Below are 26,913 nucleotides of genomic sequence, written 5' to 3'. Positions count from 1 at the left end.
GTTCTTGGTAAATTTTATCACTGTTCCCAAAATCTGTCCATTACTTTTTTGTAGTGTTGTATTTTATCAAAATACATTATACTGGTTTATTAAAATGTTTTAAAAATCAGAAGTTTGCTTAATCCATAGACTATTATGTGGGAAAGATCTTACAAAGATGAGGAACTGTATTTTTTTTTGCAACATGCCTAACAGATTGAATCCAAGCCCTTAATCCTCTAAAAACCAGAGTCCAGTTTTGTGAGGAGTTGGATAGATGAAATGTCTAGAAGTTTCCATTTTATTGAGCCATATTGTCTTCCCATTAAATTCTGGCCACTAATCTTGAGAACTGTACAATCTAGTTTCTCCTAAAACAGAGCAGCTTCCAAACACTTCAAGACATATAGCACTACTGAGTCTCCTTTCCAGTTTGTGTTGGTTAAACTATTCCTCATGTCTCATAATTTTTGGTCAGACTCCTTATTCTTGTACCATTTCCTCATTTCCTACTTCCTGGACTGTTAATGACTCTGAATATTTGGATACTCTGAATGGACGGCACTGGGGAAAATGGGGAGCTGGAGTGGGGATGGTGGGCAGCATTCTTCTGTTTTTGTTGAACATGCTGCTTCTATTCAAGCAGGCTGTGTCAGTGTGCCCCCATCTCCTTGTTAGCCTGATGATTACAGCAGCCACATCAAATTGTTGCTACAAATTGAGCTTTATAGCAACTTAAATATTTCATTTTATGTCCCTGTTGTAAACTGGATTTGTCCTCCAAGTTTAAAATTAACATACACTTTCATACTTTCATTTTCACCTCTAGTTGTTACTCGTAGCTACACCATCAACTGTGGGTGAATGTGTGTGTATGCTCACCTCTGTGTGTACATTTTTTACATTTCCAAAGGTGAAAGCATTTACTGTGGGTTGTAACGAATATTGTCCTCTAATTTCCTTCTTACCTTCTCACCTCAGTTGTTGGGATTTCCAGCTCCTGGTCAGAATCTTTGCTGTACCATCTTATCACAGGTTTAAAGTCCTTTTCAAAGCCAAATCTTGCTGTGCAGTAAAGAGTCAAAGACTTTCCTGAAAATGAAGGGACCACAGAAAAGAAGAAGGAAGCCATGAAGACTGTTTCCTGTTGCAACAGGTTTATAGGTAAAACAGTTGAACCAAAAATAATAACCAAATTTCTACCTGTCTCTCATTCAGAAACATATGAAACCATGTACATTAGTCTCTAGTGGGCAATACTTAGATCTCAAACATGTGACTATATGTTCTTAAAATGAAGATTGGTATGGTCATAGCATTAAGGGTTTCAAATGGTTTGAGAATACACACCAAGAAAATATGAAGTTTCAGCAACCAGCTCGGTCTTCCAACACTGTTGTTGCATTACCAAGTGTGTCAATAAAGAACATTTTTAACCAATATTTGGATATTAAGTAAAAAATTAGGAGGTTACTGTAATATGTAGTTTAAAGAATGATATGTAGAACATAATTTAGATATTCAGCTGCTTTTTGTACAATCGACTACGGATGTGAATGTATTTTATCACACTACCTTCTTTCTCCCCATTTTCTCATGAGGGATATCCAGATATGCTCTGCCTCAAACTTAATATTTTAACCATGAAACAGGGATTCTACTTGAAAATTCATTTTTGCAAATTAATAATGTTTGTTCCCTAGTAATACTTTAAAATTCACTGAGATCATATGGAATTTTTTTTAGTTAAAGGTTTTTTCCCCTTTTTTCCTACTTCCATTCTAGTGTTGTTGCCCATTTTGCTAATTTTATAATCAGGGTATACTGATACTGCCACCTAGTGGTCCTTTACCATAATATCTATTTTCTCATTTCTGTCGTAAATATTTCCACATTTAAAAGAACACTTATTTTATTGAAGTGACTAGCACTTAATTATTAATAATACAGCTCTTATTCAGCTGTTTTGTACTATGTAAATGTTATTGAAGTTGACAAAATGAAAGGGGACTATAGGAAAGTCAGTTTGCCCTCCTACGGAAACAAGGCACTGCTTTGAAAAAACAAACGAATTGAACGGGGATTATAGCATTCTCCTATAGTTACCTTGAAGACCAAACCAAATGTCATATTTTAAAGCTTAATTATACTCAAGTTGGTAAATTGGCTAAATTTGTAGACCTAATCAAGCCTGTTGACTTAGCGTATGTAATCACTTATTCCTGGGGTCTATTGACTATGTCAAATGCACCAGCCACCTAACACATATTGTCTTATATCTCTCACTGTAACCTTGTGAGGTCAGTTTTATTTTGCCTATTCACAGATTTAAAAACCGAGGCTTAGAAAGATTACTGTAAGTGATTTATAAGGTCACAACATTAATCAGTGGCTGAGTCAAGATTCAAGCCCAATTCTATGTGACTTGAATTTAACTCTCTTTTTCTTATATTACACTTAGACTTGCTTCCAAGTTTGATTATTCAGCCCATCTTACCAAGTTCTACTTCCAGGATGTCCTTGACAGGTTCTAGAATATCTGGTTTGAGAGTTGTGTCCTTCACTAAAAAGCGAAAAAGAAAATCATTATTTGCACTGAGAGATCTGAAATCTGCTTGCTGAAGATGTGCACACACGGGCACACTTAGATCTCTGTTTTGGGGCTGCCTCTTCAAATTTTATCCATATTTCTTATGGCTAGAAACTCAGGTTTTATACAAAAAGCAAGCTTTCAGAATGACTGTGCAGGTGCTGGCAAACGTTGGTTTTTGATAAATCTGCCTGGGTACATTTTCTTCCACACCACCCCTGCTTGCCCATTGCAGATTTAAACCTCCATCTCCATCTTCTCCTACAAAATTTCTTGTAGGGGCCATCCAGCTGAGTAACCCAACACAAAGGAGAACCCACCTGAGAAAATGCACAAGTCAGCCAGATTAGAGTCCACCACCTCCATTCGTAAATTCATAGATTGTCTCAAAATAAAGGTGAGTCCAACTCTTTATTAATTATTTATTTCTCAACTTCTTGCCACAAACTTTCAAGTGTGCCTCCACTGTCAAACCTCTAGAATAAGTTCCATCTCCTGATACAGGAAAATTAATCACCTTTACTCTGGATGTCCTCTCTTAATTTTTCGGGACCTCCTTTTTTCAACTACAGTATCTCTGTCTTGTGTCTTTAATGCTCTCTCTCCTTCCCACTCAGAATTACCCATGCTCAGTCTCTATGTCTTAAAAAAAGAATAAAACCCTCCACCTCACATCCCTACCTCACTCACTCTCCTAGGTTTCAGCCAAATTCTTTATTTTTAATATTTTATTTGTTTATTTTTAGAGAGAGGGGAAGGGAGGGAGAAAGAGAAGGAGAGAAACATCACCATGTGGTTGTCTCTCACACTGCTCCTACTGGGGACATGGCCTGCAACCCAGGCATGTGCCCTGACTGGAAATTGAACCAGTGACCCTTTTTTTTTCCAAATTTTTTATTTAATTATTTTTCAAGTACAGTTTTCTGTCTATTACTCCCATCCCATCCCACCCCCCATCCTCCCCCTTCCCTCCCATTTCCACCCTTCTCAGTTGTTGTCCATGTATCCTTTATATAGGTTCCTCTAAATCCCTCCCTTATTTCCCCTGAAATTCCCTCCCCTCTCCCCTCTGGAACCAGTGACCCTTTTCTTCACAGGCCAGCAATCAATCCACTGAGCCACACCAGCCAGGGCAGTTTCAGCCAAATTATTGAATGAGCGTTATGTGCTTGTTACTTCTATTTCATCACCTCCCATGGAATCTGATTTCTGCCTCCATCACTCCACTGAAACTGCTTTGGCTAAAGTTACCAGAAAACTTGCACCTAAATCCATTGGGCACAACTGAAATTTTCATCTGCTTTATTCCAAACAGCATTGGCCACACCTTTTTTGGAACCCTCTCCTCTTTCAGTTCCTTGTTTTTGGATTCTCCTGCTCACCTCACAGCTCTATGCTCACTTGTCTCTGTGTGGTGGGCTCCTCTCCTCTGTATCTCTTGTGGATATGAGTTCTCTTCCCAGTTTCTCCTAGTGCTCTTTTGTTCTACTCTCCCTGAGTGGTGCAACTCACTCTCTAGGTGCCTTCCATACAGAAGGCCTTGGTCCTTGAAATGACATTTCTCCTACATCATCAATTTTATTTCCTCTACTGCTCTCCTGCCCACCCTTCCATGATCACCCACCTGCTGAGGTAAATAATGACCTCTGCCTTTCCAGATCCAATGATCAGTTCCCAGGCCTCACCATTTGAGGCAGTAGTATATCATTCTTTCCTTCTGCAGACACTTCAGTCACTGTGCCTAAGACAGTTTTTCTTTGTTTTCATACCCCTATTCCATCTTCCTGGGGGATTCTTCTCTTCCACAGCTGTCCAAATGTTGGAATACACTAGGCCTCAGCTCTGAACTCTTTTCTTTCTATACTCATTCCCTAGGCATTTTCATTCAGGCCTTTCGCTTTGCATATTACATGTATGTTGGCCACTCTCACACTCACTTCTCCAGCCAAGCACCTCCAAACTGGTTATTCAAATACTACTTGTTATCATGATTGGGATAAATGGGAGTCCTTTCAGGTGTAATACAGGGTGGGACAAAAGTAGGTTTATACTTGTGAGTGTGAGTATGAGAATACACAGAGTTTATTCTTCTATTATTACTTATTAATTATATTTTTTCCACACAAAAAAACTGTAAACCTACTTCTTCCTCAGAACTTCTTATTTTCCAGCCTTTTCTGTCTCATCAAATTGTGCCACTATTTACCGCTATTTTCCAGGCCAGAAAACTAAAACATTGTTGATTTCCCTCTTTCCTTTAGCTTCCAGATAAAATTTATCATCCTGTTCTATTTATGTACCAGAATTCCATTTCTTATCACCTCTGCTAAATCTGTTCAAAGAGCAACCAGAGACATCATTTAAGAACGTGAATCAAACCTGTTGCTCTCACACCTGTGCCTTATATTGGACCTTATGTATCCTATGCTGTGCTCTGCTATGCTATTCTATCCTCTACCAGTAAATTACAGAAAGTCCACCCAGGTGCCCAACTTAAAACCTACCTTTCATCCTATCCCCATCTTTTCTCCTCTTATTCACTCCCAATTCCCAAATCTTTTTATATGCACCTTCTAAATATTTCTCAGTTTCATCCGCTTCTTTCCAGCTTCACTGACACTTCCATCTTAGGCCACCATCAGTAACTGCCTGCTTGACCACAGTAGTCTCCTAATTCTGCTTCCATTCTTGATCCAAAATCCCATTTTCTACACAGTAGACAATAACCTCTGCCAAAAACAAATCTATTCATGACTCTCTTCTTCTTAGAAAACTCAGTGACTCCCTATTGCCCCTTGGATAAAGTCCAAACTTACTGGGACAGTGTGATAACACTCCTATTTCCAGACATTCATCCTCGGCCAACCATGCTCTTTCTGGACTGTGCCTCAATCTCTTTCTTCTCCTAAACATTAATTATGCTGCTCCCCTGCCTGGAACAGCTTCTCTCCCATCATCATGGAAATAATTTGTTCTTACCCGTCAATTCTCTCTTGGATTTGGTGTACCCAGGTTTGGTTGGTGGGCCTCCATGGGCCCCACTTTTTCTCCACCCATCACATTGTATTGTGATGACCTGTTCCATTCCTGTCCACCCTACAGATGCTACATTCTGGGAATCAGTGGGAGTGTCCAGGTACTCACTCTCACTCATGCACCCTTAGCACCAAGCTCAGTGCCTGACAAGTATGAGATTTTCAACGAATATTTGTGTGAGAATGAACAAATAAAGAACAAGCGAGTGAATGAGGAAGACAGAAATTATCAAAGACAATGCTTGACTGAAAGAAGTAAAGCAGATGTTGCAAGGAGTCCTTTGGGACACAGAAAAGCAGACTTTGCCACGGGAAGTATGATGGGCTGATTTATCATGACTGACTAAAAGAATAATTACACATCACTTGGAGGGGATAAGTGATACAAGTGTGATATTTGCATTCTATCTTTTTATCCAAGGAGCAATCTAATAAAATTTTAATTGCTGATATCTAGAGTAGTGAAGAGTGCAGGGACCAGGAATAGGCAGGAGTGCTTGCTTGGCTTGGCTTCAGGGTGGCCCAGGTGGATTGTATCACACAATAAAAGAAGAGGTGGTAAAATTAATTAATATATTTCTAAGAGATAAATCAACCATTCTGTAGCTCTTTAATACAAAAATGCATGACTGACTTAATTATGCTTTGACATAGGCCATGCTTAAATTAATAACATGACAGTTTTTTTTTATGCCGACACTTGTAAATCTAGTAAGAATGACCCAAGAGAAGTCTCAGAAGAATAAAGCCAGGGGGCCAATAAACATATGATAACATACTCAACCTCATTAGTATTCATGGAAATATAAATATAAAGAAAAAAGATCCCACTTTACACTAATCAAAAAAAATCTGAAGACACAAGATATTATTTAAGAATAATAGAAATCTGTTCATTGGTGATGAAGATATAAATGGTAAAGTGATATTTTAGAATAATACCATGTGTTTATAACACAAATCACATTTTATAATATAAAAGAAAATTCTATTTTATTAATGATACATACATATTTTAAAAAGGCATAAATGAAAAGGATATAAACTATAAAACTGGACTACATATGGGAAAGGAGGGAGAGGAAAGAGATGACAGCATAGGCCTCAATCTGTATATGCAATGCTTGTTTCCTTTTAAAAAAAGTGAGATTTTTAAGCATATGAAAAAATGTTAGCAGTATTAAAGTTGATGATGGGTACATGAATGTTACTTATTTCTGTGTGGATTATTAATATTGCCTTAAAAATTATTATTAAAACAAACCTGAAATAAGGAAATATTTGGAAATAAGGAAATAATGGAAAACCCAACTTGTGACAACTTGAATATGATCCAGAACTAGGCTTTCCTTGGAGAATGGAATCTAAGTTAATGGGAAAACTGATATTTGCCAATATTCAAGGCTTTACATGACTATACTGTATGTCTACCTTCTCTTTTTCAAATAAGGAAAAAATTACTAAGCCACAGGAAGATGACTTTAATTGGGTGATTGGGGTTCAAATCAATAGTCTTGAAAATAATATCTCACTTACCAATGGTTTTCACTTGAACAACAGCTCTGACTGTCCATGAACTTTCATTATCCGACTGACTATAATCACATGTGTACATGCCCTGGTGAAAGTCATAAATTTCATTCAGTAACATTGGGTTGCTCCTTTTTTCATTGAGTAGTCTTCCATTCTAATCCAAAAGACATGAAAATCAAATAACTTTCTTTAATCAGACAATTATCATTACTATTAATTGCACTACTCAAAAAACTTCACAAATTTTAATGACGAAAAGGGGAATGTCAGTCTGAGATGAGGACATAACAATCATTCTAACAAATTATAAAAAGATTCTGTTCAAAATTGTATTTGTGACTTCTGGACAAGATGGAGGCATAGGTAGATACTCTTTGTTTCCTCACACAAACAAAACAAAAACAACAAATTTAAAAATGATAAAAAAAATCAGAACTGCCAGAAAATTGAACTATATGGAAGTCTAACAACCAAGGAGTTATAAAAAAATGTTCACCCAGACTAGAAGGAGGGGTAGAGACAGGCAGAGAGGGTGGAGGGGATGAGTAGCAAGGAGATGGCTAGTGGACCACATGAGTGAGGTAGCAGCTGGCAGACCCTGCAGTGTGACATTTGCATGTGGATAAACCAGAACAAACAACTGGAGGGTGAGACAGAACTTGCAACCCAGCTTCTAGAGTGGGAAAAGCTTCAAAATCTGTGGCTACAAAAACCTATGGGGTTGCAGCATCATGAGAAACTCCCAGCCTCACTGGAGGGACCTACAGGGTTCTAGAATGTACACAAACCTACCAACATGGGATTCAGCACCAGAAGGGCCCCGTTTGCTTGTGGATACTGGGGAAAGTGACCGAAAGCTGGTGGAGAGCTAAGCAAGTGGCATTGTTCCATCTCTGATCCCACCCCAACATACTACACCACAGCAATGTGAGCTGCCCCACCCTGGCGAATACGTAAGGCTTCGCCCCTTACTATATAACAGGTACACTGAGACAAATAAATATGGTCCAAATGAAAAAATAGATCCAAGTTCCAGAAAAACAACTAAGTGACCAGATAGCCAACCTATCAGATGCAGAGTTCAATACACTGGTAATCAGGATGCTCACAGAAATGATTGAGTATGGTTGCAAAGTACAGGAAAAGATGAAGACTATGCAAAGGAAAATATACAAGGAACCAATAGTGAAGGGAAGTAAACTGGGACTCATATCAACAGTTTGGACCAGGAGGAAGAAATAAACATTCAACCAAAAGAGAATAAAGAAACAAGAATTCAGAAAAATGAGGATAGGCTTGGGAACCTCCAGGACAACTTTAAACATTCCAACATCCGAATCATAGTGGGTCAGAAGGGTAAGAGGAAGAGTGAGAAATTGAAAACTTATTTGAAAAAATAATGAAAATGTCCTCAACCTGGCAAAGAAAATAAACCTCCAGGAAGTTCAAGAAGCTCAGAGAGTCCCAGAGAAGTTGAACCCAAGAAACCACACACCAAGACACATCATAATTACATTACCCAAGATTAAAAATAAGGAGAGAATCTTAAAAGCAGCAAGGGAAAAGGAGACAGTTACCTACAAAGGAGCTCCCTAAGACTATCAGTTGATTCCTCAAAATAAACCTTACAGGCAAGAAGGGGCTGGAAAGAAGTATTCCGAGTCATGAAAGGCAAGGACCTACATCTAAGATTACTCTATTCAGCAAATCTGTCATTTAAAATGGAAGGGCAGATAAAGTGCTTTTCAGATAAGGTCAGGTTAAAGGAGTCCATCATCACAATCCCCTTATCATATGAAATGTTAAAGAATCTTATTAAGAAAAAGAAGATCAAAACAATGAACAGTAAAATGACAACAAATACAATAATCAACAAATGAACCTAAAAACAAAATAAAAACAAAAATAAACTAAGGAAAGAACTAGAACAGGGACAGAATCACAGAAATGGAGATCACAAGGAGGCTTATCGACAGTGGGGAGAGGGGGAAAAGGTACAGGGAATAAAAAATATAAATGGTAGATACAAAACAGTCAGGGGAGATTAAGAATAGTATGGGAAATGGAGAAGGCAAAGAACTTATATGTACGATCCATGGACATGAACTAAAGGGCACAAATGTTAGTGGGAGGTGGTTACAGAGTAGAGGGGAATTCAGGGGAAAAATGGGACAACTGTAATAACATAATCAATAAAATATACTGAAAATTGTATTTGTAAAATTCTTCCCTAAATTAAGCATTTTCAAATATAATTACATTATGTGTGGATATCAGGGCACCAAATTTAATCAGCCCACCACACTCTAATTTATCATTTTCCAAAGCATGACTCAAACTCTGAGAATATTCTAGAATACTCATCATGTTCTTAGTAGCTAATACGTAAATGAATTTATTTTAAAAATATGTGTTTATACGTCTGAAAATTGATGTAGTTTTTCTTTGTATGGGGCTAATATAAAGCTTCCTATTTAAACAAATTTAACTTAAAGAAAATAATGAAATATAAATGTAAAACATTAAGTGAATAATAGTTTTATATGAACATGACAAAGAATGGCTGATGGTTGAAAAATTATTTAATTCATAGTGGACCCAAAGTCTCATGAGAATTAAAATAGATTATGAAAATTTCTTCCTCTCTTAGAACCTATCAGTGACAGTCTTTTGCCCTTGGGGATAAAGCCTAAAATTCTTTACAATCTGATCTTGCCATTGCTTCTCTGGATCGTTTTTCACTATTCTCTCTCTACCACTTGCCATTCCTTAAATAACCATGTTCTTTCTCAATCCATGCATTTGCACATGTCTCCCACCATTTTTCCCAGTGGGTAGGCTGCTGTTCAATCTTCAACTCCCACTCAAGAGATACCTCCCATGGAGCTAAGTTGTCAGGCATCATGACATGCTTCCAGAGCAGTAAGCACATGCCTCCATCATTGTGTGTACCCTTTGTATAGTAATGATGTGTTTGGTGTTGAGGTATCTCCTTTGTAGTTGTTGAGAGCGTCTATGTTACAAGACATATACCTGGCCCTGAGTGCACTGGGTGAAGTAAACACCAATCCTTTCTCTCAGTGAGCCCTCAGTCTAAGAATGCAGGCCCAGAGTAGTAAGCCAAAGTTTAGTGCATGCCAGTGGCTTTGACTCAGCTCATATGAAACAGAAATACTCCCTCTGGTCCAATTAGAACTTTGAAGAATGTCTAGGAATCAGTCAATTTGAGGTAAGTGCCATTTTAAGAACATTAGAAGCAAAGCATGTATATAGGAAATAAAACAAGTTGAAATAGCTGGTGAATATGGTTGTGTTTAATCTTTGATCCCCAGTCTACAGTAGGCAGACCAGCAATAGGATGGTCTTTGTAAATGAAGAGTGAATAAATGCATGTATAGTTGAAAGAAAGGTTTTGAGGCATAAAAATCACATTATTAGACATTTTGTAAATGGCACCTAAATGTTGAAGTTCTTTTAAATTTATTCAAAGACTATCATAATCACTTTTGTAGTGGCTGGGGCATAGTAGGGGCTCAATAAATATTTGTTGAATGATTGAGTATTTTTGCGCCAATAATCTCGTAGCCCCTAGCCTCCACGTGGTACGTGGCCTTCCAATTTCCCACTAAGAACACCAGGAACACATCTCTTACCACTGCAGTTAAAAGAAAATAAACAACAGTAACAAAGAAATAACAAAAAATAAAAGCCTATTATCCATATAGATTACAAAGTTTTTTTCTCATATTACTTCATGTGCTTGTTCAAAGACTTGAACTCATTTTGCATAGATGTTGTTTTCCATTTTATAGATAAAAACATCTGAGCTTCTGCAGTTTGTGTTTTGCTCCATATTGCAACACTAGTCAGTAAGAGAACTGAAAATTTATCTAAATTATTCTGATTTTGAGTTTCAGTTTCTGACTAAGGAATTTCCCTTCCACTTTGCCTGCTGACTTGAGTCAGGGATTCCCCAACTCTAAGTCTCTGGTGTGGTTCCTGTGGCTCAAGAAAGAATTTCCAGTAAATTGGCAGGCAGCAATCTAAAGAAAGGGGTAGGGGACAGTGGGCAGAACTGATTGGAGGAGGACCTCCAGGTGGAAGTAAATCAAGGCCAAGTGGTGGGACAGACAAGGCTAAAAAATCTATCAGCTGATATTGAGGATCAAGAACCTTTTAAAAGGAACGTTCAGAGCATGGAGTAAAATTCAGAGACAAAATTCTACAGTACACAGTAATAATATACAAAGAACAGAACTGGAGTGGAGGTGTGTCATAAATTGCATGAGAAAGTAATGGAAAGAAGATGCTTATTTATAACTAAGACCTCAGCTGAACCACAGGGAAGATGGGTGATACAAAATAGACCTGATTTTTTTTCATAAAAATGTAAGTACAGCTCAATGTGTATCATCACAATTTTATGAGATAGAATTAAAAGAAAGCACCAAAGAAAAGAGATAAGAAGTAAGCAATTTGTCTTCAGCATGATGGAAAACCCATTCTAATAATACAACCACACATGATTCTAGAAGCAAACAGACGGGCTAATGGGGCTGCAAAGGGAATTCTTTGTTATGTTCAGATGTAAAGAAGAAGGAGGAGGAGGAGTGGGAGAGCAAGAAACCATATACAAATAAGGAGGAACACCTCAATTTGAACCTGTATGAATAGTGTCAGTAAGTCCTAGAAAGAACTGAGGCACAGAAAAAAGCTGAGGACACTAAAACAATGTTTAAATGTGTGTGTGAAACAAGGAGAAGAACAAAACAAAGAAAGCTCACTCTGCTAGAAACATTTATTGTAATATTTTCTCTAATATCACAAATCCACTGCACTACTGGGCAATACTGCCACTCCAGGGAGCACGATGCCCTTTGTGTTACTTTTTGCGAATGGTGCTCCCTGGAACTGGGCAACACAGGGAAGGTACTGCCTGGGCTTTTCCTACCTAGTTTAGGAGGACTCTCAGCATTTATATCTTGAGTTGTGTGTTCCCTGATGGACTTGATGGTTTCATATCTGCTTTAATGACTCGTGTCCAGGTCTGCATATGCCACCTCTTCTCACTCCTAATTGAATTAATGTCTACTTTCTCCAACTTGCTAAATGCTGTGAATTTTTTGAGTCATAAAATCCTAACACATGATTGTCATCTCTTTCACACCCTATATTAAAGCATTTCTTCTTTTATTTTATGTCTTGAAAATACAAGTAGCATCCACCGTCTTCTTTCTGTTCCCACTGATAGGCCCCTGGATCAGAAGTCACACTTATAATCTTCAAATTACCAACAGAGGCCAACAGACACCAAATTACCACACAGCCAATCTGCAGCTTGTATTCCTAGCTCTAACCCTGGCTATATCAGGTAAGAACTCCTGGCCTCCACCATGCTGAGCTGCACAGCACTCATGGAACATGCCCAGCATCTGTTTCCGTTGATCACATTGCATGTTCCTACCAAGTGCAGTTTCACAGTCTTTTGCTACAATCAACTAACAACATTTTACTTACATATAAATTGTGCACTAATACTTACGTTTTAATGTGAAAGTTAGAGACTGATAAGCTAAATGTCAACCTCTAGCCAAAGTCTTGAATGAATTATTAAATGGATAATTTATGAACACTTAAAAAAAAGAAAAGGCAGCTAATATCAGCCACTTGCTTTTTACTAACAAGAATCATGCCAGTCATCTCAATTTCTTCTGTGATAAAATTATTAGACCAAAGGCTTAGAGGAATACAGTAGACACAATATGTCTCAGTTATGTTGTGGACTGCTCTGCCTCATTCTAGGAATTGTAACTCTACCCCCATGGCTAAGGATGAACGAGTGACCTCTGGAATGGGAGCCGCAGGAAACAAAGCTTGTCTCTGGTAGCAAATGCTGCCTCAGTTTCCTCCCTGCCCCCAAAGCATGGTCAGAAGTCCTTGACAGGTAAGACCCTTCACAGCAGAGGGCAACTTAAGCCAGATTTGATCATGTGGGAGGCCATCATGGAAGGACTCAGGGGGCTGCAACAAAGAGCAATGGACTCTCAACCCCCGGCTTTGAAATAGCCCGAGTCCCCAGGTCTTCTGGGAGAAGCACTTTCCGGCTCTAATCCCCTTAAGCCTGAATACCTGATGGGGAGAGGTGCAGCTCCTTGCCTTGTGTCCTGGGGAAAAATCTGGCATCACAAAGATTTCCTGATAAACCTATGAAATCTGCTCTGCTAAGAGTGCTTTCATTCATATGTTAAGGGTTCGAGCAGAAAACTCTGAAACTCTTCCTGACAGACTCTGACTTGGACTAAGCCCTCAGATTTCTTTGAAATGTTATCTACTGTTTGATCCTTGCCACACTGTATTCCTGTGTATTACAATCCAATAAAAGCCTTTAGAGGAAGGGGCTCAACGCCTTTTTCCCTTGAGAAACTGGCCACTGCTCAAGGCCTTTTCTCTCTGGGAAACTGGCCACCTCTCCTCCCCAAGCAGATCATGTCATGTCTCAGTCATGTTTGCTCTCATCTGTGGCACATGGGGGGACTTGTGAGCAAAGTTGCCCACACACAATTATACTGACTCATTCAGAAAATACTTTTGTGACCTTCTTGTTAAACAAAATGGATACATGTGAACTGAGTGATTAAATCTCTGAGTGACTTTTTTAGTTAGTGGAGCAGCAATATGATGCCCCAACCCCTGCCAAGTTGTGTATTGATGGACCATATGTAACTAGATGGATAAATCTAAGGTCAACAACTGCTCAGTATTTTTACTAAATGCTTGAGTAAAGACCTATTATGCATGTATCTCATCTATAAGTCTTAAATTCTAACCACTTGATATGTAAAATGATTATCTAAAACCAACAAATTATAGTTTAATAAGAATAAATATAAAATCATAAACATAGGTTATAAATTCTACTTTATTAGCCCCAAAATTGAAATGCTCTGATTGTAGTTCTTGTGAAAAAGATATACTTGCCAACTTAGAGTAAATCAGCTATATAGTAAGCTGCATCCTAACTAATACAAGCATAGACTGACTGCACCAATATAATATTCAGAATAAAGAAGACAACTATTCCTCTGTTTTCAATATTGGTTAGACAACATGTAGATCATAGCCTTGATCAATATTAGGAAGTTGTTCAAGATTATAAGAGGTCTGAAATTTAACCATAAGAACAATCAAATGGGCCTATGTATCCCATTTGAAACAGTTTTCAGAAATCAAATCTAAATAATGTTTACTTCTTTCCTACTTGGAATTACATTAATCTCTGGTCTAGCCAGTCTTATCATTCTCAACAGTTCTCCATGTCACTAAGTCCACCAAATGCCATCAAGTACCAGTTACTGTGAGAACTAGGTCAAAAGGAAATGAGAAAAAGAAGTGGCAGTTCTATGTATGAAAATCCAATGGAACACAGGCCTCAGAGATGGTTTGGTAGTCACTTCAGCAACATGGCAAGCAAACATGGCATATGAGTGAGATCATCTTAAACCACCAATGGAAAAGTTATTGAGTTCATGAAGGGTCTTTCTTACTGAACCTTTGTTATAATTTTCTCCAAGTCAAATTTTTTTTTTACCTAATGAATATAAAATGCCCTATCATTGAAGTCTCTTTATGCCAAGGTTATTTTTATATTATGTTTTTTAGAAATAAAGAAAATATAGAGAAAAACATAATTAGGATATATAATAATTTATTTATTCCAAGTCCAACTTCTTCGTCATTAAATAGTTCTATCATGAATCTCTGTACACTATCATGTTATCTGCAAAAAATGAGTTTTGCTTTCTCCTTTCCAATTTGGATGCCTTTTATTTTTTCTTCTTGTAAGACCAGTGTGGCCAGGACTTCCAATACCATGTGGAATAGAAGTAGTGAAAGTAGATATCTTTGTCTTGTTCCTGATCTTAGTGAGAAAGCTTTTACTTTTTGCCCATTGAGTATGATGTTGGCTGTTGGTTTCTCATATATGGCCTTTATTATGTTGAGGTATGTTCCCTCTACTCCCACTTTGCTGATTGTTTTTATCATAAATGGATGCTGTACCTTATCAAATACTTTTTCTGCATCTATTGCTATGACCATGTCATTTTTGTCTTTTCTTTTGTTTATGTGATGTGTTACATTTACTGATTTGCAAATATTGTACCATTCTTGCATCACTGGGATGAACCCCACTTGATCATGTTGTATAATCTTACTAATGTATTGCTAGATGTGGTTTGCCAATATTTTGTTGAGAATTTTAGTGTTTATGTTCATCAGCGATACTGGCTCATAATTATATTTCTATGTTGTGTCTTTATCTGGTTTTGGAATTAGGATTAATCCCAATAAAATATTTTATATATATAGAACAAACATTTCAGAAATTTATATGGAACCATAAATGACCCAGGAGAGCCTCAGCAATTCTGAGAAAGAATAACAAAGTAAGAGGGATCACAATACCTGATAACGAATTATATTACAAGGCCACTGTAATCAAAACAGCATGGTACTGGCATAAGAACAGACATATAGGTCAATGAAAGAGAATAGAGAGCCTGGAAATAAACCCAAGTCTCTATGGTCAATTAATATTTGACAAAGGGGGCAGAATCATAAAATGGAGTAAAAATACCTTCTTCATAAAATGATGTTGGGAAATCTTGACAGCTACGTGCAAAAAAAAATGAAACTTGATCACCAACATACACCATACACAAAAATAAACTCAAGGTGGATAAAAAACTTAAATATAAATTGTGACACCATAAAAGTCCTAGAAGAGAACATAGGCAGGAAAATCTCAGATATTCCACACAGCAATATTTTCACAGATATGTCCTCTATAACAAAGGACATAAAGGAAAGAATAAACAAATGGGACCTCATCAAAATAAAAAGCTCTGTATGGGTAAAGGAAACAGCAGTAAAATGAAAAAGGAACCAACCATGTGGGAAATATATTTGCCAGTGATACTTTGGACAAGGGTTTGATCTCCAAAGTATATAAAGAATTCACATGATTCCACTCCAGGAATACAAACAACCCATTTAAAAAGTGAGCAAAGGACTTGAACAGATGCTTCTCCAGGAAGGGCATGCAGAGGGCCCAGAGACATATGAAAAGATGCCCAGTATCACTAGCCATCAGAGAGATTCAATTTACACTATAATGAGGATATCACTTCACAGCAGTCAGAATGACCATCATAAACATATCAACAAACAACAAGTGCTGGAGAGGTTGTGGAGAAAAGGGAACCATAATGCACTATTGGTGGGAATGCAGACTGGTGCAGCCACTGTGAAAAACAGTATGGCATTTCCTCAGAACTAAAAATGGAACTGCCTTTTGACACAGCAATACCACTACTGGGATTATACACTTATAATCCTAGAAACACCAATCCAAAAGAACCTATACACTCCAATATTCACAGAGGCACAATTTACAATAGCCATGTGCTAGAAGCGACTTAAGTGTCCATCGGTAAATGAGTGGATCAAAAAAACTGTGTTACCTTTACACAATGGAATTCTACACAGTAGAAAGAAAGAAGAAGCTCCTACCCTTCATGACAGCATGGGTGGAACTGGAGAGCATTAGGCTAAGAGAAATAAGCCATGCAGTGAAAGACAAATACCATAAGATCTCACCTACTAGCAAAACCTAATCAACGAAACAAACAAGCAAACAAGATATAACCATAAATACTGAAATAAAGAATGAACTGACAGCAACCAGAGGGGAGGGTGAAGAGGGATAATGGGGGAAAATAGGGGAAGGCCCATCAAGGAACATATATAAAGGACACGAGGATAAAGCCAAACAGTTCAAGGGTGGGAGGTGGTGAAGGGTGGGGCAGGGGACTTTGGTGGGGTGAAAATGGAGATAACTGGACTTGAACAGCAACAAAATAAAAAGAATCTCCAAATTAAAAATTTTTGACATGTCTACTAAAAATATTTTGGAAACTTTCAGAGACTGCAGCCTATGGATTTATTTCAGTTGGATATTCTGTGCACCTGGCAGGTATATCCCTTGCAAGCAGTTTCATCTCCATTCAACAGCACCATGTTTTCATCCTCTCTGCCAGTTTTAGTGTCATCTGCTCTGAGATGTCTTAAGTGTGAGTCACCCACCACCTGAGTACCTGGGTTTTGCGTGAGAGAAAAGAGCACTGGGCACAATTCCCTGCCTAATGTAATCACTCTTAGTGTTGCTTACATGAGGTCTGAGAGGTTCCAGGTATGCATGTTTCTGTGTGTGCATATGTGTGTCTGCACATGCATACACATACCTGCAATGGATGAAACACTGACCTCTCCAAATCTGCATCAGAAGGTACAATTTTAACAATAGCTGTTGTTTGCCTACTTTTAGAACAGATACCTGTTCACCATTAAATGCAGCATATTTTTTACTCAAAGCCTTGGAGAAGTGAAATAAAACTGTGTTTTGTAAATGTCATACAGCCTTAGAGTTTAGTTTACAAGAGCAATAGATGCAGAAAGCTGGCAACTACTCTGCAGCTTGCTCTTACCTAAGAGTAAAAATAAGCCTTCATTTCCAGGATATGTATTTTGTCTGAAATAACTGGGGCAAACCTGGTTTCCTGGGCTTGGAGCAGCCTATCTTGACATAGAAAGACATCCGTCATCCAAATTTGTAAGACATCTGTCACACAAATACTTTTGAACCAAGGGAAATTTTATTCTTAAGAGAGAACTGAAAATAATGGGCAGAACCATTGACTCCTCTTATTAACCTCATTTTAGAGGTTACAAAATTAATGTTTCTTAAATTAGGTTTTTATTGAAGCCAGCACATTTTCAGTGTCACTTTGAAATATAAATGTGATACCTTAAGCATATCACTCATCCATGAATACTTTTTCATAAAACAGATGTAACACTTCTCCACCTATTGTCACCAGGTTTCAAGAAAATCAGGTGAGAAAATGTCTTCTCACACCACAGTAATTGCACCTCCATCAGCTTCTAATTGTTAAGTCTTGGAGCACATAAAACCACCAGATAAACAGAGGCTGCCTTCTTGACTTCAATCAGTGGCAATTTAAAATGATTTTTTTATTTTAGCAAACAAATATTTTGAAGTCAAATTTAAAGTTTTACATGATTTTTAAGGCAAAGTACTGGACTTTGTTTAAAAATCATGTTAAAATTGTTGCATCTATAAGAAGCAATTTTAAAAACTGTTGCAAGTTTAGGAAGTCATTTAAATTCTATTCCCTGATTCCATCATCCAGGGGTCAGCTGAAATAGGGCTACTTATCAAGCATTTGTATATCTGTTCGCACTTGGTATAACTATAAAACACAATGAAAATGTGAAGTGTTTTCTATGTTTACTCAAATGTGGTTTATAACTCAAAGTTGTTATGAAACTTGCCTTTTCCTGCCCCCTGTTCAGTCTTTCTCTTAGTATTTCCTGGCCCCTCTTCTGTCTTTCTCCCTTCTCACTGTGTCATCTGTCACTCAGAGCCACCGAGCATTTGTCTTAAATGTCTCCCAGATGTGTCCACTTAGAAAAGTATTCCACTCTCTTATTTCTTTCAGAAACTCATCAAGTATCACTTGGTGGGTGCTCTCTTCCCCTTAGCAATGCTCATTGCTTTCCAAAGGCAATAAAATGAACTCGTCCTTCTGCATTAGTGGATGTTGTAAGTTGATGTTTTAACTTCACATGTATATATTAGACTTTTAGAAATTTTCCTGGCATCATGAAAAGGATGATTCTAATAATTGAAATATCAGGCCCTGTGGCTACCTAGGGGGAAAAACTTTTTTAAAAGTCGGGTCTTCTTTGTAGAAACAAGGCCAGCGTTTGGAAACTTCTAGACCTCAGATATTCAAATCCACATTTCTATATAATGATAGAGATGTTACCATTAAAAATCACCCTCTTGCATTAATTTTGGAAAAGTCATTCATACCTGGTACCAGGTCATCTCTGGACTCTGTGCATCCTTTTGGCAGCCAAGACTAGGACAATATATGGAGTCAGTACTACCAAGGAGAAGGTATTGCTTATGTGGTACAGAGTTCACACAGGACATGTTTGTCTTGGACTTAACTTCTAAGACCATCTTAACACAACAGGCCTCATCCTGGGGGCTCCTAGGAGAGTCAACAACGTCCCATAAACATATTATATCCAGATAATATGGGATTTAGCAGTGTTTTTGATATGAATGCATTTTGGACATACCTAATCCTGGGTCTACAGATATATGACCCAGCATTGTTGATATCCATTGTCAAAAAACGTAGGGTAATGTTGTCCAGGATGATGTGAGAATAGTTTTTAGTAATTTCCCTTAATGTATCTCCATTTTGAGGTTGTAGGTACCACTGGACCTCAGATGAGTCCTTACTATCACTGCAAGGCAGCTGTTTAGGGCCTTGGGTTGTTGTGAGTGCACTTCTGTGGTAGAAGTAGGATTTCTGTGGGTCTGGTAAGTCACAAAATAAGACAAATTCCTCCTCACTCCTTGCAGAATATGTCCAAAGATATTTTTTGGTGGAGCAACCTGAAAACCACACACACACAAAAAGCAATACTGAAATGCATTAGAAGATGAAACTCTGACTTACCTTTACAAAGAGTAGTTGTATCTCTTTCCCCTTTACTGTTCCCATTTTGTAGAGAAAAGGAAGTTCTCATTCTAACCCCTCCCAGGGGACTTCAGCGTCATGGGTGGCAATAGTGGCTTCCCGGTAAAGGTGGCTGACCCACCCTTCATTCTTCTTTGGCTGTTCCCACTAAACACCCACCAAGTGGTAACTGGGTTTCCCATAAATGCTTGGTATCAGCTAAAAGCTGTTCACTCCAATAATTTATTCTCTTATACCCATATTAACAAGATAGAAGTGTTCTGTATTAATACGTCATGTTGCTGATATATTAAATTATGTCACTTTAAACCTTGACTACAAGATTCATAGTGTTAACAAAAAAGTGAAATCCCCTACCTGAAATATTAAATCCTTTAATTCTCTCTCCTGTGACAAGACCAAGAAATAGCCATCCCAAATAAAACATTATTCTCCTTGGGTTCTGTCCCTTCAGTAACCATATTCTGTGGCCAGAGTGGAGTACATTGTGACTCAGAGCTCTACCCTGAGAATCCTCTTTGTTTCTGTAGATGGAAAGTGGAGAAATCAGAACTTATGATCAAAATCCAAGTCACACAGGAAGCTTTGAAAGTGCAGATCCTTCCAAGTGAGCTGTCATATATCCACATGTGTATGCTATTTTCAATGGTATGTAGCAGTTTCTGCATGTTTCATTTTTTACACATCTGAAGGAGGGAGAATATTTCAATTTCATTGTATCACTTGGAGCTTTGTACCATGCAGTTCTTTTGACTTCATTTACTCACAGAATTCTTTTTTTATTTTTTCAAGTTTTTATTATTTATTTTCATTTTTAAAATTTATTTTAACTGTTATTCAAGTACAGTTTTCTTTCTTTTTATTTTCACATTGTATATATATTTCTGAGAGTAATTTGGAAAGAATTAAGTGAAAACTTTCCTGAAAAAAAAAACTCAAGTTGAGAAAAAATGTTACATTCTCCACATTTAGGGAAACTTGTGATATATAGCTCATACTATAAAGTTTAAGGTAGTCTGCACGTAGATTATAAGAACTGTTAGATAATAGATGATGCTTGGCTCTCTGTGCCTCAAATAAGAAAGAATAAGTTGTTTCTGAATGGCATTACCAATCCTCTGAAATATAAAAGGGGGGCAGGTCACCTCAAGAGAGAGAGTGGCCCTGACCAATGTGGCTCAGTTAGTTGAACATCATCCCACAAAGCAAAAGCCCTCTGATTTGATTCCTAATCAGCACACAGGCCTGGGTTGTGGGTCCAGTCCCTGGTCAGGGCACACACAAGAGGCAACCCATGGATGTATTACTCTTACATCAATGTTGCTCCTCTCTTTCACCTTTCCTTCCTCTCTCCCTAAAAATAAATAAAATCTTCCTTTTTAAAAAAGGAGAAAGAGAGAGAGAGTAAAAGCCTGGGCTGTTCTCCTGGTGGTTTTGTCTCCCTTGTTCATAGGATGATCATTGGAATTTTCAACCCATTTCAAGAGATGAAAGATAAGGATACTGGGATGGTGTCTTATTCAATCCAGGCTGCCACAACAGAATACCCAAGAGTAGATTGTTTATGAACAACAGAAATTCATTTCTCACAGCCCTAGAGGCTGGTATTTCTAAAATCAAGGCACCAGAATGATTACTTTTGGTGAAGACCCTCTACCTGGTTAACAACAACCAGTGCCTTCTTGTTGTGACCTCACTTGGTGGAAGACATAAGAGATCTCTCTGGAGTCTCTGTTATGAGAACACTAACCCCATTCATGAAGGCTCCACTGTTAACATCTAAACAACTTCCTAATACTATCACTAGGGGATCATCTTTGAGGATTAGGATTTCAACATATGAATTTGAAGGTGGGAGAAACATAAACATTCAGATTTTCAACCTATTTCAGTAGTTAATATTTGATTATTATTTAATTTTATTTTGAGAAAAAAATAAAAGTATTTTTTCTATAAAACAGTTCTTCCTATGCCTCTATTATGTTAGTTCTATTATGTTAGAACTCTCAGAGTTCTATTATTACTACCATAAAAATACCTTGTGTATTATTCTTGAGGTTACAGAAATAAGGAAATTTAACCCTTGAATCTTAGCTAGAGTTTTCTGCTAAAACACTCCCATAGTGTCATAGGCAATTTCGGGAGGGGGGCAAAATAAAAATGGTAGAGCCTGTATTGAAGGGTCTGACACAGTGGGAATAACAATGTTGAAGAAAAAATTATTTTGACACTGAGTAAAACAGCAATGAAGACTGTTCAAGACTGTTACACTAGACTAGACACATCAAGCTCAGTTCAGAATACAACAAGGACGGGTGAATAGCCAAAAAAACAAGGCAAAGAAATAAGGAGATGGAAAATTACTAAGAGGAGACATCAAATGGTGCAGAATTCTTATTAAACTGACCTAATAGGATTCTTTCTGCAGGTACGCAAGGCCTTAGAAACAAGGGTGGGAGAAGAGGTATCAAGGTGACTGATCAAATATCAAGGACAAGAGGATGACTTCACATAAGTTTTGCTAAAACTGGGTTGTGACCAGCCTTACACATAACTGGGACCAAGGTCTAGGACCAGTTGAGGTCTTCAGAGGATCCTGACTAAAATTTGGTCAAGGAGAATGTCTTTGTCAACATGAACATGCAAATAAACAATTCCAGGAAACTGAAATAAAGAAACAAATGCAGTGATAACAGAAAAGAAAAAATAAAGAGGGAAGAAAAGGGAGGAGGGGAATGGGAAGGAGGGAAGGAAGGAAGGAGGGAAGGAAGGAAGGAAGGAGGGAAGGAAGGAAGGAAGGAAGGAAGGAAGGAAGGAAGGAAGGAAGGAATAAGTTATATTAAATATTGTATGGCCACTGTGAAAGTCCTCTTTAAAATATTCTCCCCATACATTTTTAATTCTAAAATGATTTTTCATTTTATTTACTTATTTTTAGAGAAAAGGGAAGAGAGGGAGTAAGAGAGGGAAGGAAACATTAATGTGTGAGAGTTACATTGATTGGTTGCCTCTTGAGTGCCCCCAAATGGGGACCTGGCCCACAACCCAGGCATGTGCCCTGACTGGGAATCAAACTGGAAACCTTTTGGTTCACAGGCCAGCACTCAATCTACTGAGCCACATCAGCCAGAGTTGATTTTTATGGAGATAACAAAGTCATTATCTCTCACTATTGACATCTAACCAGCTATACAAATTCCTCTCTTCACTCCTCCCTCACTGGTTGTTCCATCAACCACTCCCTCCACCCACGACTTTCCCAGGACCTTTCTTTCCAGGTGTCTCCTCCTTGTCTTATGAAGAAACACTTGGCTTTCATCATCTTACAAAATTTATTGTTTCAACCAGTTTCCAACACACACACACACACACACACACACACACACACACACCATGTATCCAACATCTTCAGATGCAGAAGAAGGGAGTAACTTTAACCTTTAGAAATTAGTTAACAATAATTCATGTTTCTCTATCAGAAATGCTAAGCTGGAGGTATCTTTGGGAATCCAATTGGAAAAGTCCAAAGGCAGCCAGGTGGAACTCTGGAAGGAATCTGGGGGTCAGCAGCATAGGAGACAAGGGGGTTCAAGCCAGAAAAGTCTGTACACTGCCAGGAAAAAGCAGACAGACTTCCCTGAGGAATACCAGTTTGGAAGGGAGGGTCAGGGCCAAGAAAATATTAAAAAGGATATACCTAAAAGGAAGAAATAAAACAGAATACAGGAAGCACTAAGCAGAGAGAAAGTGTGAAGAAAAGACTAGATGTTGATGTCAGAAGCTATGGAGGAATTGGCCACAAAAAAAAAGACTGAAAGAATCCATTAGGTTTGGCTGTCAGTGGGTCAGATGAGCATGCACAAGGTGAGTGTGAGATGATAGAGAGCTGTGCTGTGATGAGACAGTAGGGGGAGGAATGTGGGAAGTTGGGACATATTGCATCTTCCACAAGTTGCATTCTTTAGGGAAGACAGGGTGCTCTTTGCTCCTTTATTGACAAAGGGAGAGTTTTGACATGATTCCACTGTGAGAGGAATGAGTAGGCAGGGTAGCAGGTCAACTACAAGTGAGAGTAAGATAGTTTGTAGACTAACTTCTCTAAGGAGGCAGGAAAAAAATACAACCCTGAAAACCATAGAAACATTATCTTGTAGAGGAGAAGGGCAGAGCCATGTAACATGGGTAGGTCTATCCAGACCAGTTTACTCAGGTGGGACCCAGAAGTACAAGATGTTTTCACCTGGCTGCTTACCTTATGAAAGTAGGAAGTGCTCAGTGTAGAAGCAGTTTCATGAGATGGTCGATCACCTTAAAGAGTGCCAGGCACAGGGAACAGAGTTACTACATTATTTATCCCTGCTAGTGGTTCTTTCTTATAATGACTATGGCCAAGGAAGGGGGCAAGAATAAAGCAACTGCCTTTCAAGATGTGGTCTGCCTTCCTCATCTTCCTTTCCTTTGTCCACAAAATTCCTGAACAAACTATCTTCCCATCTCCAGCCTCTGGAGACATCTTTCTAAAAAGTAAAAATGACACCTGAGGATGTCATTTTTATGCTAATAATTTCACCAGCCCCAGAAAATGAGATAAAGAATCAATTCCCAAGCACCATGTGTAAAATCCTGCATGGCCTGATTTGCCTCTCTCACGTATTATCTGGATTTCTTCCCCAAAGAGACCTTTCCTAACCACCTGCATAATGAATCCCATTCCTCCCTCCTGACTACTGTGCCAGCCAGCAATCATCTTTCATATTACTCATTTGATATTACTTCATCTTAGCAGACTCCTACTCTCTCATTAGTCTTTGGTCATGGTCTGGAAGACAGCTGTTGTCCTCTCACTGATGGACAACAAAAACTGGCATTGCTTGAAATACTGGTTGCCACTGTCAATGGATGAGTATTAGAAGAAAAATTTATGTACATGTGTAGAATATCTCAAAGACTCTGATTCTTCCATTACTACCACGTGCTGTCACCTCGCAGAAAGATGAGAGACCATCATGTGACTTCAGTGTCTGAAGCATGTTTTTCTTCAAAACATTTTCATAGTTCTTCTAGAGAGCTTTATTTCCTTTGTCAGAAGTTGTGGATTGCCCCCCTCAATTGGTCAAGGCTACAACTTCAACTATCTTTCATTATAATGAACTAAAAATTTCACTGACCAAAGCTTTGGAAAAGGGTAGAGAAAAGAAAATGCTGAAGGAGGCAGGTGTCAAGTTTGACAAATATCTTGAGTCCCTTTACTCTTCACCTTTTCCACAAAATGCTTAAAGCACTATAAATATGTTTATTTTATAACCACCATTTTTTGTAAACTGACGACTCCAGATACATAGAGATGTAAAATTTGATAATTAGATGGCACATCTATCATTACAATACATTTTATGAAAGAAAATTGTGTTAACAATTCATTCTGAAAAGTATTTAAACTCTTTTCTCCATTCACGTTTTCTGATTAGGAAATATAGTAAAAAAGAAAGTACCATTGTCTTACCTTTATTTACTGTTCTTAAGGCATAAAAACGAGGAAAAAACTTCATGTCATTTCCGTGACTGCTGGCACTTCTATCTGAAGAACATGTGAGGATATCAAATTTCAAATAGTTCTACTGTATCTCTTTTTAGCCAGAGAGATAACGAGGAAATACAACAGTAATTTAATTTTTACAAGTTTGGAAATAATAATTTATAATTAGAGACAAAAAATCTTCAGTATTTTGCAAGTGGCCACTGACATAGTCAAGTCCATTATAGTACAGAGGAAAATCAAATTAACTGCCTCTACAAGTAGAAAGAAATGCCCTGAAGATGAAATGTCTAAGACTCTTTGACAACCTCCTCCACCAGATAAGGCTTGTGGTTAGGTTTAGTTGAAAAGTGAGTAAGCCTATTTCCTTTACAGGAATTTCCTGTAAAGACTATCAGCACTCAATTTCTCAACTGTGGGGTTTTTTGTTTTGTTTTATTGTCTTGAACACCTAACCCCCAAAAGTGTAACCTTGAAAATACAGCTTAAGGTTTTCTTGTGATTAGCTTCCTAATTCTGAACAACAACAACAAAAAGTATCTCTCTAACACCATTTAAATGAAGTGAGAATTTATTGCTACAGAGAGGGAAATAATCTAATATTACCAATGGTTTTTGTACCTATGTTTTAAAAGAGAACTTTGAAATATAACATATAATTAAGAACACTACTGTTATTGGACAGAACTAAAGTTGTTTAATAAAGACCTCACAACAGTCTGAGACCATACTGGTCAGAAAAATGCTTTACCTAGAAAGCGCCTTGATTAAGCCTAGCTAACACGATCCCTCAAGACTCTCAGATTCTAATAAATATAACACTGTTTCATTTGAGCACATCAAAGTTCCAGGGCTATTTCTATACATAACTACTATATAACTAACATAAAATACAAAAAAAGACTAAGTTTACCTTGGGTTAAAGGCAAAATTAGTATTTACCTAAGGTGAGGGAGTATGGCTAGAAGGGGAAATTAGAAATTATAGCTAGAAATTAGTTTAAAATATTTCTGCACTGGTCATGAGTCTGCTGGATTCCAAGAGAATGTGAGTTTTTTTCAGGCTTATTCCAAGAGAGGTCAAAAGAAATAACTGAAAGGACATTCTGATATGAGAAGCTCAAGTTTCACGGAGTCATGTGGGAGCAGCACAGTGATAAGAATAAAGGCAGCAAAACTAGGTGGGTGGGGAGAGATATGGGTAGGGTGGAAAGAAAAGGTTAACATGAGGAGTTATTTATTACACATATTCAGTAACTGTTGAATTGAACTGTATTGCAGTAAATTGAGGTATGGGAGCTATCTTCTGAAGCTTCAGAGATCGTGACACAGAACTTGAAGCTGAGTTTGAAGTTATTCAGGAAGGTGTTTCTAAAGTCAATTTGATCACTGGAATAGAATTTGAATCCTGATACAGGCACTGTGGAGATAGTCTCCAATAATGGCTGCTATCACTTCCTCAGGCCTTCTTCATGTGCATTCTGCTTTTCATGTCAAGATGTAGAGTCTATTTCACCTGTCCTTCAGTCTAAGCTAACTGTGTCCTTAACCAATATAATGAAGTGGAAGTGACACTGTGACACTGTGCCAGCTCTGGACCTAG

At 37.9% G+C, this 26,913-nt stretch overlaps 1 protein-coding gene across 1 annotated transcript in view; it reads right to left on the bottom strand.

Annotated features, from left to right (window-relative positions):
* IL18RAP (interleukin 18 receptor accessory protein) overlaps window positions 1–25,593 on the bottom strand; it is a 33,763-nt gene extending 8,170 nt beyond the window's left edge. The window contains exons 1-7 of the mRNA XM_037060817.1: window positions 25,279–25,593; window positions 20,133–20,299; window positions 19,369–19,690; window positions 19,094–19,277; window positions 7,141–7,291; window positions 2,477–2,542; window positions 948–1,071 (exon numbers count right to left, since the gene is read on the bottom strand). Of these exons, the coding sequence (XP_036916712.1) occupies window positions 948–1,071; window positions 2,477–2,542; window positions 7,141–7,291; window positions 19,094–19,277; window positions 19,369–19,690; window positions 20,133–20,202 (917 nt within the window). The 5' untranslated portion in view covers window positions 20,203–20,299; window positions 25,279–25,593. The remainder of the gene's footprint in view (window positions 1–947; window positions 1,072–2,476; window positions 2,543–7,140; window positions 7,292–19,093; window positions 19,278–19,368; window positions 19,691–20,132; window positions 20,300–25,278) is intronic.
* Between the last annotated feature and the right edge of the window lie 1,320 nt (window positions 25,594–26,913).

This window comes from Sturnira hondurensis, unplaced genomic scaffold (assembly GCF_014824575.4).
Source record: "Sturnira hondurensis isolate 20B ecotype Veracruz unplaced genomic scaffold, ASM1482457v3 Scaffold0012533, whole genome shotgun sequence".
Taxonomy (NCBI): Eukaryota; Metazoa; Chordata; class Mammalia; order Chiroptera; family Phyllostomidae; genus Sturnira; species Sturnira hondurensis.
The sequence above is the reverse complement of the archived record's forward strand: the minus strand, read 5'-3'. Positions and strand labels throughout refer to the sequence as shown.